This window comes from Ambystoma mexicanum, chromosome 6p, assembly GCF_040938575.1.
Source record: "Ambystoma mexicanum isolate Mex_15411 chromosome 6p, UKY_AmexF1_1, whole genome shotgun sequence".
In the NCBI taxonomy this organism is placed as follows: Eukaryota; Metazoa; Chordata; class Amphibia; order Caudata; family Ambystomatidae; genus Ambystoma; species Ambystoma mexicanum.
The window spans coordinates 48,712,733-48,730,295 of record NC_090935.1 but is presented as its reverse complement, the minus strand read 5'-3'; the positions used below and the strand labels follow the sequence as shown (position 1 = coordinate 48,730,295).

General features: G+C 49.4%; 1 protein-coding gene across 1 annotated transcript in view; it reads left to right on the top strand.

Moving 5' to 3' along the window:
* LOC138511196 (gamma-secretase subunit APH-1A-like) overlaps window positions 1-17,563 on the top strand; it is a 240,900-nt gene that overhangs the window by 168,593 nt on the left and 54,744 nt on the right. Inside the window, exon 5 of the mRNA XM_069626715.1 lies at window positions 14,661-14,788. Within this exon, the coding sequence (XP_069482816.1) occupies window positions 14,661-14,788 (128 nt within the window). The remainder of the gene's footprint in view (window positions 1-14,660; window positions 14,789-17,563) is intronic.

The window sequence follows — 17,563 nt, the reverse complement described above, 5'->3', positions numbered from 1 at the left end:
CCAGCGACCAGTCAAACGAATGGCAACTGGCGGACAGGAAGCTCCTACAGATCTTCAACAATACATCAATTTATTTGCCACATGGGAAACAAGAAATATCCCCGGTTTGCAAACAGATATCCTCATCACCAAGCTCTGGGCGACTTGTTTGCATTGTCATGGGAAAGAATGTTTGCCTATGCGTTCCCTCCAACACCAGTCAAACGCAAGGTCCTGCGAATGATTGCGACACGGTCATTCTCATATCGCCAACATGGGTGAGGCAACCGTGGTTCTCCGAGCTTGTTCACCTATCCCAGGAACATCCAATCCCTCTGGGTCAGGACCCCAACCTGCTAACCATGTGCAACCAGCTAGTGCAACACCACAAGATCTGGCTGCTGACTTCCAACGAGTTTGCACAAGTCCCACTCACACAGGAGTGCAGAAAAATCCTAAAGGCTTCCAGGCCGGAGTTCACAAACGGATCAAATGTATACAAGTGGAATTGGTTTTGCACTTGGTGTTCTCAGCAATGATTGGATCCATTAAGTATAGAACCTCACCAGATCCTACCATTCCGGCTAGATACATTTCGGCTAGACTAACCAGAAAATCTTTCACATACCATACTAGAGCCTCCAACCACCTCTTACTCGAAATTCCCAAATTCAGACTAACAAAAATGGGTGGAGCCAGTTTCCCCTGTCAAAACTGCCTGTGCCTGGAACGCCCTTCCCTCAGCACTGAGAGCTAATCTACCATACTCGAGTTTTAGACGTCACGTGAAAAATTTGCTCTGGGCTAATGACAACTAACAAACTAATTCTCTTGGCCCGGATTAACCACTGATTAACCACTGTAAATAATTACCACGATACTTCTGATCCCAGATCTGACTTCCTCTTTGTATAGGAGCGTCTCTCATCCTGTACCCTTTATACCTGCTTGTTAAATTGTTAATAACACTTGTAATGTATCTTCTGTATGCATCCTTTGTATGTAACCTAAGCTCAGGTATTCTTGTAACTGCTGCGCCCGGCTACCCCTGGGTTTGGAGCGCAACATCAAATAATAAACTAAACTAAACCTATTAAAATTGGCAAAAGGGTTATTGCGCTCGTCCATCAAAGTATATTTGATGGCAATTTCCAGATACACCAGAAAGCAAGGGAAAGCTCTCATTTTCATAGCCTGTATCGTAAAACACATAATGAGAGGCCTATTCTGCACCTATCCCTGCAGAAGAAAGTGCCATCTCAGTGGAGTTTAGACACTGTACTGTCGGCCCTAATGAATCCTCTGTTCGAACCAATGGTGACTACAGACGTAATGCTTGTGTCCTGGAAAACTGCTTTTCTAGTAACAAACACGTCTTTCAGAAGGGTGTCGGAAATACATACACGATCTGATAAACCTCCATATCTACTGTTTGGAAATAAAAAGGTCACCTTAAAAACAAACCCTGCATGCGTTCACAAGGTGGCGTTCAACTTCCACCTGCAGACCGAAGTAACCCTACCGAAGTAACCCTACCGGTTTTCTTTGCACCTCCCTCCCCACCAGCTGAACAGACTTTACACTCGCTAGATCTTCGAAGAGTCCTAAAGTTCTACATAGACCGAACAAAGTATTTTCGACAAACGTTTCAACTGTGGTTTTTGCCCCCCCTAACAAAGGTCGACCTATTTTGAAGCAATGTATTGCCAGATTGGTTTCCACTGCAAAGTCAAACGGCGCACACCCAGGCCAATCGACCGCTACTAGGACCCGTTCATGCTCATTGTACTAGGGCAGTGGGGACATATGCTGCGCAGCAACCTCCCTCCCATTGAATGAGGCGGAATGCACCCAAAAGGACATGGATTGGCTACTAAAGTGAGCTTAAAAGGTATCCATTGGATCAAGGATTTTGTCCGACCATGCCCCGGTAACCCTGGAGATCCGCATTCATGACCCAACCCCCACCACCCAACGCAGATGGTCACTGTAAGACCCGATTCTCAACGAGATACCGATAAGGGATGCCATAGCAACGTTTTAAACATTTTTTCAAAAAGAACCCTAACGAAGACACCTCCATGGCAAACACCTGGGATGCTATGAAAGCAGTCATCTGGGGAAACCTAATAGCCCAAGGAGTGGCATATCACAGGAACAGGCGGCTAACTCGCCAGTCCCTTGAAGACCACCTCCGGAAGGCAGAAGAGACACACAAAAAAAAAAAAGGGCTGGTCCCCCAAAACTCAACAAGCCATTCGAATTGCACAGAAAAAATCGGGGCCCACTACGCTGTACATACTGCGCAATTACTGGCAAAGGCTAAACAATTCTATTATGTAAAGAACAAGCTAACAAACTGCTAGTGGTCAAACTCGCTAAAATGAAAAGGAGCAATACAATTATTGGACTATGAGACCCACAGGGCAAGATACTGTACTCAGACTTGGAGAAACTACAGCTGGCAACGGACCACGTGACACAAGTGATGTCTGCACTGCCACGGAACGTGGCAGAACAAGCAAAATACTTGCAGAGAGCTACCCTCCCCCGGCAGGAAGATGACGCCCGAGACACCCTGGACGCACCGATCTCAGGCGAAGAGGTAGAGGAGGCCATAAAATTGCTTAAAACCCTAGCCCCGGAGAGACCGCCAGAGGGCGCGGAGCATGCTGGATGTGTGAGACCAGTGCTCCTCCACCACCGCAGGGCCTAGCACTCTGAGCCAATCCCCGGCTGGGAGTTTGAAGTAACCCCGATGGTAACGTGCGCCCCCGCGGCAGCGCCCCAACGAGTCGAGCGCTCCTCCGAAAGTGGATATAGCCTAGCCCCGATCTGAGGCCCCGCTCGCCGAGCAACAGAGAGGACACCTTTTCGGAGGCCGTGCAGCGGAGCCACTGAGGGCGTCGCCTCTCACGGTGCTCCAGGCCTCGGCCGGACCTGCCGCGAAACCCGGTGCAGCCGGTCGTCGTCTCCGCAGCCGTGGCCCGCGCCCATAACACCGAGAGGAAGACGCCGGAGCATGCTCCCCACCGTGCGCCGACGCCGAGCAGGCCCCAGAGCTCTGCCCCGGTGGCATGTGGACATGGCACGGGCCAGGGACGAGTGGGGCGTCCTGGGGGGAGCCCCACACCACCAAGAACCGCTCCGGTGCGGACCACTAGCAGCAAATCAGGACTCCGGGAGCCTCCCGACCCATCCCCCGCGCACGGAAGCCTACTTGAAAAGGAGCCCCCAGTGAAGAGGTCCGAGCCCACAATGGACGTGTGGCGGCCCTCGACGGCCCGAAGAAGGTGAGGAGCGCAGGGGGAGAACTGATACTCGGCGGACTGGGTGTGCACCACCCCCCCGGCGCCCTCCGGGCACAGACCAGCGCAACTCACCCCATAAAAGCTGGCACGGCCCCCCCCCCCCTGGAGTACAGGGGTCCCCCTGGAACATTTCAGCCGTGACGCATCTGGGGAAACAGGCCCCAATCACAATCCTAGCCCCCCTTGTGAGGACCGGAGCCATCACCGGGGTCCGCCCCCCAGAGGCAAGCTTGCCTCCGTGGAAGTGGGGAGGGCCCAAGACAACCAGAGGAAACCTCAAGGCATTAAGGCAGGGTGAGAGGCGTCCCCCGCCCCCACCCAAACTCCAAAGGGCACCCAGAGACCTGGAGCCCTGGAACCAACCCAGCCCACGTGCGCAATTCGCTCCCTCCAACGCTTCCGCCGGTCCAACGCTCCCCTCGGTGATCCACACAGAGTCACCATGCCTTCAAGTGCCGACCCCCCCCGCAGTGCTAACGAAGGACGACCTCAAGGACATCCTCCAGGAGATGAAAGCGATTTGAACGGACATAGAAGCCTCTATAGTTGATCTCAGGGGGAGAGTGGAGACGCTCGAGGAAAAAATGGAGGGAATGGAAAACAACCACCTCCAAACGGACCTGTTAGACATGAAATACGAAGCGAGGCTAACGGACCTAGAAATCAGAGAGGAGGACATAGCCCTGAAAATGGACGACCTAGAGAACAGAAAACGCCGAAACAACCTGCGCATTATGGGTGTGTGTCAACAGAGAGGCGAGACTGCCGCAGACGTGGGGAGAAAGGTTCAGGGCCTCATCAACCAACTCTTCACACTCGAGGGGGGCAAGGAAGTCCAGCTGGAAAGAGCCCACCGAGGGGGAGGTGGAGCGAGGGGCGGCCCAAGGTCCATAGTTGTGCGCTTCCTCCGCTACAGAAATAAAATGGAGGTCCTCGAGAAAGCGAGAAGGCTGGAGAGTTTCTTGTTCGAAGGAGACACAGTGAGGATTTACCAGGACCTCTCGGCTTTCACTCTTACTCGCAGAAGAGAGTGCCGGCCACTCACCCAGTGGCTCACCAGCCAAGACATAAGATACATGTGGTCCTTCCCATTCGCCTTGTCTTTCGAACGCTCAGGAGTGGACCATAGAGTAACCAGCGGCAAGGAGGCATCCCAAGTGCTGCAGGTACTCAAAGGGGATACCCCAGAGGAAGGAAACGAGATGGAGGTGCAAGAGCCTCGGAGCGCTGTGAGGGAGCCGGAGGGCCTCTGGTCCATAAAGAAGAAGATAAAGGGGCAAAGGAAATTCAAGAAACTTAACACCCCCACAACGGAAGCCGAAGGGGACTAAGTGGTCGGAGGCTTGCTATTAGTGAAACTGAGAGATTGAATCAAACAGCCCCGGCCGGGGATGCTGAGCTTAACAAGGGGACTGCGGTGGATGGACTTGCATTCACCCTGGAGGCTTGCCTGTTGGCAGGCGTCATGATAAAGAGGGGCAGGGGGGAGGAGTGAAGGGAGGGAGTTGGGGTTGGGGATTTTGGGGACCCACACAGTCTCAAAACCACATTGGAAGGTGGCAGCAAGCACAGATCCGGGAAGACGGTACATACAAGACAAGGACCCAATGGCGGACAATGAGAATAGGGGCCGGGCTGAGTCACTGAGAATTGGCTCACTCAATGTAAAGGGTCTGAACTCCCCAGCAAAGCGCTCCCTCTTGGGGAGGGAAATGAAGAACGCTAAAATAGATATCCTCTTCTTACAGGAAACTAGAACGGTCACGGGAGAGGAGAGGGCCATCCCGGGAGCACACATGGGCCAGACCTTCTCGGCATCCGCTCCCACGAAACAGAGTGGAGTCGGGATCATCCTGCAGAGAAACCAGAGACTCACAGAGGTAACCAGGTGGGGGAGGGAAGACGGTAGAGCCATGATTATATCAGGTGACTTGCACAACTCCAGGGTCTCCCTAGCAGCGATCTATTGTCCTAATGTGGGCCAGGTTGAATTTCTCAAAGAGGTGATGGGAGAGATAATGGCCAGGACAGAGGGGCTCCTTATACTAGGTGGAGACTTTAACATGTGGGCAAATCGGGAATAGGATCATAGTGGAGGGGCCATCCCGCTAGGCAGCCGAGGGGTTAGACCCCAGGGGAAATTCCGGGAGCTAATGTGGGGCTATGGGCTCGTGGACACATGGAGGGAATTGCATCCGGAGGGTAAGGGATACACCTTCTACTCAGCGGTCCATGGCACCAGAACGAGAATAGATTATCTTTTCATGGGGCACCAGAACATGAGCCGAGTGGAGTCCTGCATCATCCGCCCGGTTAGCTGGTCGGACCACGATATGGTCTAGGCAGATATTAGTGTATTGGGCCTGAAACCCAGAGAATCCCTGTGGAAATGCAATGACTTCCTGCTAAGGGATGTGGTTTTTAAGGAGGAGATGGAGAAGGCGATCAATGAATATTTTGAACTGAATAACACGGGTAAAGTCAACATAGAGACAGTCTGGGAGGCAGCAAAGGCGACCTGGAGGGGGGTTCTGATTAGAGAGGGGGCTTCCAAAAAAAGGACCAGGACTCTCCTGGTTCATAGGCTACGGGCAGAGATAATAGCACTGGAGGGATCTGAATGGAAGAGGGATGAGGAGAGGGAAAGGGACTTGGGGGATGCAAGAGAGAAAAGGCAAGAGCTGAGAGCATTGGAGATGGGGAAAATTGTAGCGGGCCTCCAACACCTGCGCCAAAGGTATTATGAGAAAGGGGATAAGGCCGATGCCATGCTGGCGGCCAAACTATGGGGCCAACGGAGAGATAGATGGGTGTCAAGGATCTCAGGCAGGGATGAGGGGACAAAAACAGATCCCGAGGGAATAGTGGAGGAATTTGCGGGGTTCTATGAGACTCTCTACGGGAGGGAAAGAGAAGTGGAGGCGGAGGCACTGGGAGCATACCTCGGAGGAGTAACATTACCTGTGATGGACCCCCCAGAAGCATCAGCTTTAGACGCCCCAATAACGAGCGAGGAGGTACTCAAGGCAATATCGGGTCTTAAGATGGGCAGGGCCCCCATGGAGGACGGATTTACCGCAGGCTTCTATAAGGTCTTTGGAGGCCTACTAGCGGGGTTCTTGGCGGGCCTATTTACAAATATCATGAGGACTGGGAGTGCGCCTCCGTCTTTTGGCAAAGCACTGATAACAGTGATCCCGAAGGAGGGCAAAGATCCAACAGACTGCCAGTCATATAGGCCAATCTCCCTCCTGAATGTGGACGCTAAACTGTTTACCAGGATCATAGCCACGAGACTAGACAGCCGTATGCCGGTACTCATCCACTCCGACCAGGTGGGCTTCATACAGGGGAGACAGGGGGCGGACACCCTCCGAAAAACCCTGCACCTGATGAGGGAAGCGGCCCCGAAGGGAGACAACCCTGTCCTGGTGGCCATCGACGCCGAAAATGCGTTCGACAGGGTGGACTGGGAGTTTCTACACAGAGTCCTTGTCAAACTGGGCTTTGGCGAGGGAATCAGGCGAGCCATTAAGGCCTTATACACAGACCCCTCTGCTAGAGTCACGGTAAATGGTCGCCTTTCATGAACATTCAGCCTCCAAAGGGGGACGAGGCAGGGCTGCCCCCTCTCCCCAATCCTGTTCGCCATGACAATGGAAATACTCGCGGAGTACATCAGATGTGCCCCGATGGTCCGCGGTATTGATGTTGGAGGTCGGACCTTCAAGCTCGGCCTCTATGCAGATGACATACTACTACACCTGAGGGAACCTACTAGCTCGGTCCCGGCGGCCGTTCGGGTTATTGAACGGTTTGGCCAATTCTCAGGCTTCAGGATGAACATAGGGAAGTCAATGATCCTCCACTTTGCCCCAGATGCAGACAGGGTCCTCACGGAACTGTCCCCCCCCTGGGGTTTCAAATCCGTACCGAAGGGATTAAATACCTGGGGATCAACATCGTCCGGCCCCACGAAGATCTAAGCCAGGCAAATTACCCCCCGCTGTTTGACAACTTATTTAAAGATATGGAGACATGGGGTAAGGGGCAAATCTCGTGGATGGGAAGGATAAACGCTGTAAAGATGAACCTCCACCCCAGGGTCCTGTACGTTTTCCAGATGCTCCCTTTGGAAGCCCCAGAAGCACTTCTTAAAGAAGCCAAAAAACGCATAACGAGATTCATATGGCAAGGCCAGAGACCCAGAATAGGTTATGAAGCACTCACCCTCCCCAAGGATAGAGGGGGGGGTCGGCCTCCCAGACTTACAAACTTACCACAGAGCAGCCCAGCTCAGAACCCTGGCCCCCCACCTCAGAGAGGACCCCAACAAACAATGGGTCTTTCTTGAAAACTCCCTCCTGAGCCCTGTCACAGTGGGTGAGTGGTTATGGGTCCCGATGAAAAAGCTGCCAAGGAGAATCGGGGATCACCCAATACTAGTAACAATGTGGAAGGCGTTGGAGGGTAAGGGACACGGTGAGAAGGTGACCACTTGGCCTTCCCCCATGAGTCACATCTGGTCCACACCAGTTTTAGAGGAAATCCCAGGCCTTGAACACGATCCGCCCTGGTTTGACGCGGGCCTATGCAGAGTTGGTCAGTTGGTTAGGGAGGAGTCCTTTATAAGTATCCAGGAGCTTGAAGAATCCTTGGGAATAGGTAGACTCTCCCCACTGCTCTACCTAAGACTTAAGGGAATCCTAATGAAACCAAAACTAAAGCCCAAATTACAAAGAAAACTCACCCCAGTTGAAAAAATCTTAGATACCCATGTAGAAATGAGAGGCCTCATCTCACTCCTTTACTCTGCTCTTTTAACCCCCCGGGAGGGAACCACCAAAAGCCTCAGGGGTAAATGGGAAAGAGACTTGGGTTGTAGGATCGGAAACTGTCTCTGGGGGCGACTCTGTAGTAGAGCATTTAAGACCTCGATCTCCTGCCAATACAAAACCCATGCTGTCAAACTCCTGCACAGATGGCAGTATGACCCTATCACACTTTCTAGGAGGTTCCCAGTCATAATCCCCCTTTGCTGGCATGGGTGTGGGGAAAGGGCAAACTATTGGCACATGTGGTGGACATGCGGGAAGGTCCAAACTTATTGGGCCGAAGTCCTTAGCTGGCTGAAAGAGGCGGGAGAAGGTGTGCTCCCACTGGACCCGATGTTGATACTGTTTGGCCTACAGCATAAGGATGACCACTGGGAAAAATTACCGGACCTCTCACACTCTCTACTGTTGGCAGCCAGAGCGGCCCGCGCTAGAACGTGGAAGAGGCCCGCCCTCCCCTCGAAGAAAGAATGGGTGATGATTGCCAAAGACATATTCCTTATGGAAAGACTTACTGCGGCTTTACATGGTTCAAGCACCCAAATAGAAACAGACTGGCTGCAATTTCAAGAGGTGTTTGGCAATACATAGGCCACATCCTGAGACCCTCAAGTGTCCTTGGCCCGGCCCAAAATCAAGCCCCGATATGGAACGAATGGCCTTGGAACTTGGAAAGCCGGTCGACCACTGGCGGAGAAAACCCGGATTGACGCTGCCCTATGCTGCATCATTTCTATAAGCAGACAGCAGCGCTCGAGATACTGTGTGGGGTGGTTGGGAGGAGGTAGGGGGGGGACAAACGCAGGGAATAATGGCTTATAGTTTGATTTGTTGAGGGCGATTGCCCAAATCTTGTAATTTGCGTACCTATGCTGTTGTTTTCCAAAAATCTATAAAAATTGAATTAAAAAAAAAAAAACCCGAGCTCCTGGACCTGACGGATACTCTACCAAATTCTACAACCTCTTTAGGCACCAATGACTGACGTCATTGGTGAATCTGTTTAACTCTTTCAGGGAAACGGGCACGATAACCCCCTCCATGCAAGAATCTATTACCATCCTTCTACCCAAACCCAGGGGAGACCCGAGGAACCCGGCCTCATACAGACCAATTGCCCTGTTGAACATCGACGCCAACATCTACTCCAAGGTCCTTGCGACGCGCTTGTCCCACATCCTGCCTAAGATAATCCACCCAGACCAAACCAGGTTCATCAGAAATAGAGCCACAGACGACAACATCCGCAGAACGCTGGACCTGATAGACCTGGCCACCCGGGATTCTCAGAGCCTAGCACTCCTGGCCCTCGATGCTACTAAGGCATTTGACAAGGTGGACTGGTCCTTTATGAACCTTACCCTAGAAGCTTTTGGGTTTGGGCCAGAGTTCCGAACCATGGTCGTATCAAACTACAAGTCTCCAAAAACCCTTCTGAGGATCAACGGCACCTTCTCTATCCCGATCCCCTTGACCAGCGGGACCAGGCAAGGATGCCCACTATCCCTGCTCCTGTTCGTCCTGATCATGGAACCCTTTGCCCAAAGAATCAGACTAAACAAGCTCATCAAGGGGCTCCAAGTTGGCCCGTCACAGCACAAACTTGCCCTATACGCAGATGACGTTCTGCTTACCATCTCGGAGCCCTGTATCTCACTGAAACACGCACTTGCTGAGATAGAGAACTACGGAAGAGTCACTGGCTTTACCATAAACTTAAACAAATCCACGGCCCTGGGGATGGGCCTCACCACAGCGGAGAAGGAAGCCTTGACCCCGCTATGCCCGATTCAATGGAAGGCTCAGGCAATCCCATACTTGGGGGTCCAAATCCCAATGAACCAAAAAGATATCTACCGTGTATACGTTCCCCCCCTCTTTAAAGAACTTGAAGATGACCCGAAGCGGTGGAAATCCCAGGAAATCCCTTTTAATGGGCCGCATCACCGCCTGCAAGAGGAGCCTCCTCCCCAGGTTTCTCTATGCCTGCTTGTCACTCCCAGTTCCCATTCCACCGCTAGCCCTTCAGGACCTCCAAAGGAACATGCTACGAGTTATATGGAGGGGGAAGAAACCCAGGATCACCCAAAAAACACTGCTGGGTAACACAAACATGGGTGGCCTGGGGGTACCTGACCTACAGGGATACCGGATGGCAGCACAATTAGCATGTACTCAAGCGTGGCAGGTATCCTCTGATCGCTCTAGATGGGTGGAGCTTGAACAATCCCGTCTATCCCCACCCCCCCTGCGCTTTCTTCCACATATCCCACCCCCAAGGCGGCAGACCAGGGAGAAACTATTGCTATCCACCAGGCATACCATAGACGTTTGGGACAGTGCATTAAAGAAAAAGGGGATCCCCAGAGGACTGAGCCCATCGTCGCCTGTGTTCCTCAACCCCACCTTCACACCTGGAATGAACCCCCAGAACTTCAAAAACTGGATCTTTGGGAGCCTGAAGTCGCTGGGACAACTGTTTGTGGGGGAGGAACCTCGCAATTTCGAACAATGCAAGGAAACTTTCCAGCTTCAAGAGAAAGACAGGTTCTCTTACATCCAGCTGCGACATTGGTGCTCCCATCCGCAAACCCGCCAGGCAGCAACCCGCCCCTCCACAGCACTGGAGCGAACTCTTGCAGATCTTCCGACCCAAGGTAAGATCTCTACTCTGTACAAACCTTTCAGGAGATTTCCTCACCTCCAAAATGCGGTGCATTGCACACTGGGAGGCAGGTCTAGGCCATCCTATAGAGGATCAGACCTGGGTGGATATTTGGACTCGGGCCCACTCATCCTCGGTCTGTATCACCAATAGGGAGTGCGACTACAAAATCCTGCTGCGATGGTACTACTCCCCCATGAGGCTCCACCACATGAACCAAACGCTGGATCCAGCATGCTGGAGACAGTGCGGACATCCGGGATCCTTCTTCCATATGTGGTGGACATGCCCAAAAGCCCAACAATTCTGGGAACAGTGTTTAGCTGCCATTGAAGGAATCACTCAATCGGCACTCCCACTAGAGCCTGAACCTATCCTGCTAGGCGTCCCGGTCCCTAGAATCTACCCTGGATCGGGAGCCAAAGCTAAGCTGCTGTTCCAATGCCTCCTAGCTGGAAGAATAACAATTGGCCGCTCCTGGAAATCCAAGGAAGGCCCACTCTTGCTCCTTTGGTAAACTAAAATATGGGACATTCTCATCACAGAGAAGGTAACAGCGCTAAGGCAGGGCTCCTTCACCGCTTTCAGAACGTCTGGGGCCCAGTTCTTGACTATGACCTCAAATTCCCGGCCCTTACCTATAAACCTCAGCAAGCTAGGAGGATCCTGAACAGTGGGGTTGTACCTGAGGGGGAGGATAAGAGATAAAAATGGGGGAACCTCCAAGGTCCTGAGACTCTGCTCCAGATCGGCAGTCACATGGGGGAGGAGAGGGAGGGAAGAACTTGATTGAAATGTTGGGTTGATGCATAACTGTACTTGTTTTCCTGCCTTGGTTTAAAATAAACATATTTTTTTTTAAAAAAGCTCTGTTATAGGCTATAATAAAATGTAACTGAGGATTCCCAGCCTGTCGCGGGGAATATTCTAAGCATGTGAATCCATGAAAGATACCAATGCTGGAGAACAAGAGTTACAGCTAAGCAACATACTCCTTACTGTGATGGACAGCAGTGTTTTTGCTATATCTAGGAATTCTTAAATCTTCCCTTTTTCTACCCCTTTAAATACAGGATAATACGTGTCAAGGTCACATGGCTCTTTGGGCTGATGTTTAGCTCTGTTTTGAAGACCATTGCGAAATGTGATGCTGGGTGTTGTCAAGTATTGCACATGTTAACTGCGACAAGCCGTTACCTTAACTTCATTAGAGCACGGAAGGGCACACTCCCTTTTGAGGACTCTTGTATGAATGCTTTGCTCTGGGGCAGCTCGTCCATAATGGGTGAGGGGGTGTCGACTCACCGGGTATTGGCCCCCTTCACCCATTATGGAGGAGCCAGCCCAGTGAAATACGAGCACTCCCCTAGCTGTTATTTTCAGCTGAGGTAGTGCTCTTAACTGTCAAAGGGAAACACTGTTTCCCTTTAACAGTTAAAGTTCCCTAGCCGTGCAAGCACAATGAGCCATGCAAGGCTGGGGGCGTTCGCTTGGAAATGCTGGCCGGGGAACTGCGTGTCTTTGTGTGCAATGGGGGCGCACCTGCGCATCCTCGCACATTCAGACAGAGCCAGCTGGAGTGGGGCGTCTTGTCACCCACACTCGGACCCCTATACGCATAAACTGAAACCAGGAAGCTTCCCGATTCCTGTCCATGCTAGCAGGGGCCTGAGCGCTGGTGAGGAAAGACCCGCGGCAGAAGGTACGTTTGTTTATGTTCTGTATTTTTAATTTCAATTATGTGTTTGGATGTGTGCATACTTGTTGTGTTAGGTGAAGGAATGTACGATGATGGATGCCTGTGTGCATGAGAGTAAATGTGTGTTTGTATGTTCATTATTTATTATTTAAATGTATATGTTGTGTAAATGTGTGTGTTTGTTTATTTAAATATGTGTCTGTATGCTTGTGTTAGGAGTGAGTGCAAGATTGTGCTTGTGTGAATAAGACGGGGGGCTTGCTGTGTGCATGTTGTGAGTGTGTGTGTGTGTGTTAGTATGTTCATTTATTTATTATTTAAATGTATATGGATGCGTGTATGCTTGTGTTATGAGTGAGTGCATGATGGGTGCTCGTGACTGTGAATGAAACAGCGAGTGTCTGCTGTGTGCATGTTGTGTAAGTGTATGTGTTTGTGCTGGTCCTAGATGATTTTGGCGAGTCGGGGTAAGAGGTCTGTACAACAAAGGTATTTTAAAAATGCCTTTGTTGCACAATCCGCCTCCCCACCGGCCAAAACCAGCTCTCCATCTGAGGTTTTGTGGGGCCCAGGGGACAGGCACGGCATTTCTTTTTACTGTCCAGTAATAAAACATGCCTTACCCAGTGCCGCCCAGTGTAGGAGCTTCAAGCATTAGGAAAACAAGCCTCGGCTTCCAGTGGCCTCACCTTTTGAGCTTAATGGTGCTGCTGTCCCTCCCCAGACATGCCTGCTGAGGAGAAGTCCAACATTAAGGTTGAAAAGGCGAGACAAGCCATTAGTAAATAAATGCAGAGATCAGCACCCTCACCGCGGGGGAGCGGGGGAAGAGGGCGCTGATCTCTACAAAAGGGCTGTCTGGCAGGGGTGCCAGTAGCCCATTGTGCTGGGGCTTGTCAAGGGAGCTTGGCCTAACGACTCCCACTGTTAGGCCACGACCCCTTGATGAGCCCCGCTCATTTTCCAGTGACACTTAAGGCACTGGGCACACACACCAGAGTCGCACAAATGTGCACATCTAGTGCTGCGACTGTGCTCTCGCCCTCCGCTGTTCTTTCTATGTGGTGCGGCTCCTGCGTTATATAGGTACAGATCCGTGTGTAAGAGTAGCTTGCGCTGGGAAGTCCATGTTGGAGTAAATGAGGACAGTGATGCAGCAGGCTTGCCAGTCTGGTCCCAACAGCCTTACTGGCCACACTTGCAGCGGGTACTGTCGGTACATTGTATTGTCAAGGACCAGTGCTTCACTCCTGACTGGATCCGATGCCATGGTCTTATCCGCTCTGAGAGTGGCGTACCACTTGAATGCCATGAGAGTCTTGATATGAAGTACTTGTTCGGTTGGCACTTGCTTTCTGGCATTATGAGGGCTGCATGTTGCCCGCAACCTGACCAGTGCCCCATACTTCTCAGTGCTATCTATATTCATGTCACATTTACATGATTTAAAGCACTAACTTCTGCCTGCACAAGCCGCTGTTTGAAAGGTAATGGGTGTGTTGCCACTATTAAGCCGCTCCTGGTGCAGCAAATACCTGTCAACGAAGCGTGCCTTCAGACACGTGCTCTCTCTGCGCAATACTGCAGCCCCGCACGTAGCCCTGAAGTGAAATATTTAAGTGCTCTTATTTCTTTTTCTTTTGCACAGAAACAGTAAAGACTGGTAGGAACAAAGACAAGCTAATGAGGAACTTGTTATTCATTGTGTTGGGATGTTTTGTAAAGAATTGTAATGTGCGACTGTTGCTGTGTTATGCTACTGGGAGTTATGCCACACACCAAATGTCACTCTAAAAAATCCTAAACTGTTGGCATTGCCAATGCTTGCTGAAATTAGAAGGTGGCTTGTAGTCCATGCTTAAAAGAAATGAAGTGGTGAGCAGTGAGGAGGCGGCTGCTCGTGAAGTCGATATGGCATAATCGGGACCCCCACACAGCTGCAAGGGTCAATCTAGGCCTGAGCGCGCTCTGCCCACCAGGCGTCTACAGCCAGCAGCTAGTTCTCTGGAGGTTTTGGACTACGCCTCCAATGAACCCTCATCATTGACTCTGCTGGCTAGGGCTGATGGGAACTGTAGTGCAAAGCATGGCTGCATCCCCATGCTACATGTCTGCCCTCGCTGCCTTGCCAGGTCCTCAGGGTTCGCTAGCAGCTGTTTTTATCCTTTCAGCCTTCATGACCATGGTGCTCACCCTGCTGCATACGTTCTGGGGAGTCCTCTTCTTCCACGGCTGCGAGACCCGGCGCTGGTGGGAGCTCGTCATCGTCATCCTCCTGCACCTGATTGTCTCTGGCTTGGTGAGTTGCTCCTCGGTTCAGGGGTGGACTGGAGAAGCGAATTCGATAACTTGAATCCCATATCTGGCCCACCTCTGGTGCAGTGATGCCCGAAGCAAGGCTTCTCTGTCCACAAGTACTGTCTCCAGCATGCACGCCACTACCATCTTACCCCCACCGCAAGCACACCACTGCCTTCTTACCACCACAGCACACACGTCTCTGCCTTCCTACCACCACCACCACAGCACGCGTGATACGACACTGCCATCCTACCACCACAGATCTAACCTTAAGGATCCGGCCACTCGTCCTGCAGTTTGCGAACAACCATCACAGCATTGCACCCACAGCTACTATTCTCACCCGTGCACCACACCTCTGTTGAAACTCTGCAGCAACTTATAGTGTTGTGCCTAAGGGCCACGCCACAGTGTTTCCCCCTCTACAGTATACAATCACGCCTATGCCGTCAAAGAGTGGTAAAAGCCCCACAGCTTAGGGACCTACCACACACATGAAAATATATGGGTTGAGTCAGCTTGTCTTGTGCGTGCACATCCTTTGTGTAGTATGTAATAGTCTTTGCAAAAAATAATGTGATTCTCAGTTGTTTTCTCTCCTCTGCAAACTTTGTCTAGTCAAGATTCTATATAGTAACTTGCATTGAATCCTTTTCATTCAACTAGCTTATTCATACATTTATCACTGTTATCAGACATCGAATTATTTTCATTCAACTAACATATTTATGAATCTTTCACTTTAATCCAGTCTTTCACTTTTATTCCAACACGTGTTTCCGCATCTCGCTCAAGACGGTTCTTCAGGGGATATAGTTTGTACTTGAAACATACATTTTGATCAGCTTCATTCTGCTGTTATTGAGGTTCCTGAAAATAAGGAATAACAAAACCGAACGGGTCATGGTTTGTACACTTCATTTTGTATTGAAAACTATATTGCAGGTATTTTATAATACTTACTTTCCTAATAGGTGCATTTGCGTTTTAATATGTCCAGGTTTTGGTTACTATTAAGGCCAAAATGGGGATTTATTTAGTTTCTTCCCCTTCTTTATCCCTTTCCTATGTCTTTGAGTGGTTATAGAGAATGAGATTGTATCCTTGTATGGATTGTTTGTTTATTATTCCCTAAAGATGAGAAAATAAAACCATAATGAAAAAGATTGCTAAATATTTAGGGCACTCCTAAAAATGTGCTTCATTCAATTAGACCAATATTTTGATTCGGTATTACTTATTAAAGTAGAACGGTACATTAGTATCCTATGGATTTTCAGGAGCATTTCTTTGCGCCTAGTGCGTATTTAGAGGATTTCTATTTTGTATTTAACTAGATAAATCTCGGTATTTGCTTACCTTAAAGCATAAAGTTCTGTCGTATTCTGTTATCCGGTACGATTTGAGGCGAGACTGAAATGCAAAAACCAGATTTTTTTATAGGGTGCAATGACATTTTGCATAAGGCACGTGATGAGGTCACACGTGATGCCGTTATGCCACCATATTGATTTGGGATAATATTAGTGCTTCCATTGCCTGCTTGTATCTTTGATAATTTCATGGTATCTATGTTTAGTTTAACCGATGGGTTTGTTATTCCATACCACAATTAGGGTTAATTGCTCATTTTTTGCTGAGGCAAATTTGAATTTGGATTTCTTGTGTGGAGGCTTCATACACACTGTTGTGAGTGCCTATTATTCAAATTAGCTATGTTGCAAACTAAAAAATGTTATTTGTATATGTAGCAACATTACGTTATATTATGCATACCAAATATTCCTAATTGCTCTATTTGCAACATTAGTATAGTGAAAGATGTACAGAAATATGTACCCAGATTGCGTCATACTATACATACCAATTCTACTATGCATTCCAAATGTTCGTCTAACAGCATTTCCAACATATTGTCATAAATTAAATGTGTACGTTTTAAAGAAAATGGCACCGTTTTTTTATTTTTTTACTAGCACTTTGGTTCACAAAACTAAAAACCTTTGGCTATTTTACTAATATACATATTACATGTGTAAAAATACCAAAATAAGAAAAAAGAAGAAAGAGCTGAAAAAATCAAGAGAAAAAACAAAGAATACACAAAACATTAATAAGTTAATAAGATCAATCACAGTTTTTACAAAAAGGCACGTAATGAGTCTATATAATGTATTATTCTTTTGCACTAGTGTTGTCCCTCGTATTACAGGACCTTTCACTTGCTCATGTCTGTGTATCTTCAGCAGAGAGATTTTCAACTTTCTTAAATATCACCAAGATAAATTTTGTAGCTGCTAAATTGGTACAGATCTTGGTCTATGTTTAGACCGAATGGCATGTGTCCATACTACATATCCAAAATGCCTCCCGCCTTCACAAAAGTGTTTTAATTTTTCCTCCTCGTGGTGGGGGCAATATTTGCTCGATTCCGTAACATTTTAGTTGCGTGATGTCTTGTGGTTGATGATTTACTTAGATCTTTGTTATTGATCGCCCTAATATGTTCTCGTATGCGTACTTTCAATTTCCTGAGAGTATGCCACGGTATAGTTTGCGGCAGACACATTCGATTCCATACACATTTTGCTTAAAGACCACCCTATACATACCACCCGATATACTAAACCTACAGATGTAAACCGTATCCTACATGCATCAAGTAATCACCGTACCATACAATCCAAAATATACCCTATGGTGAATTGTTATGCACAAAACAAAACTGTACAACAGAAGAACAGTTCATGAAACATGCAACAATAGCGATCGA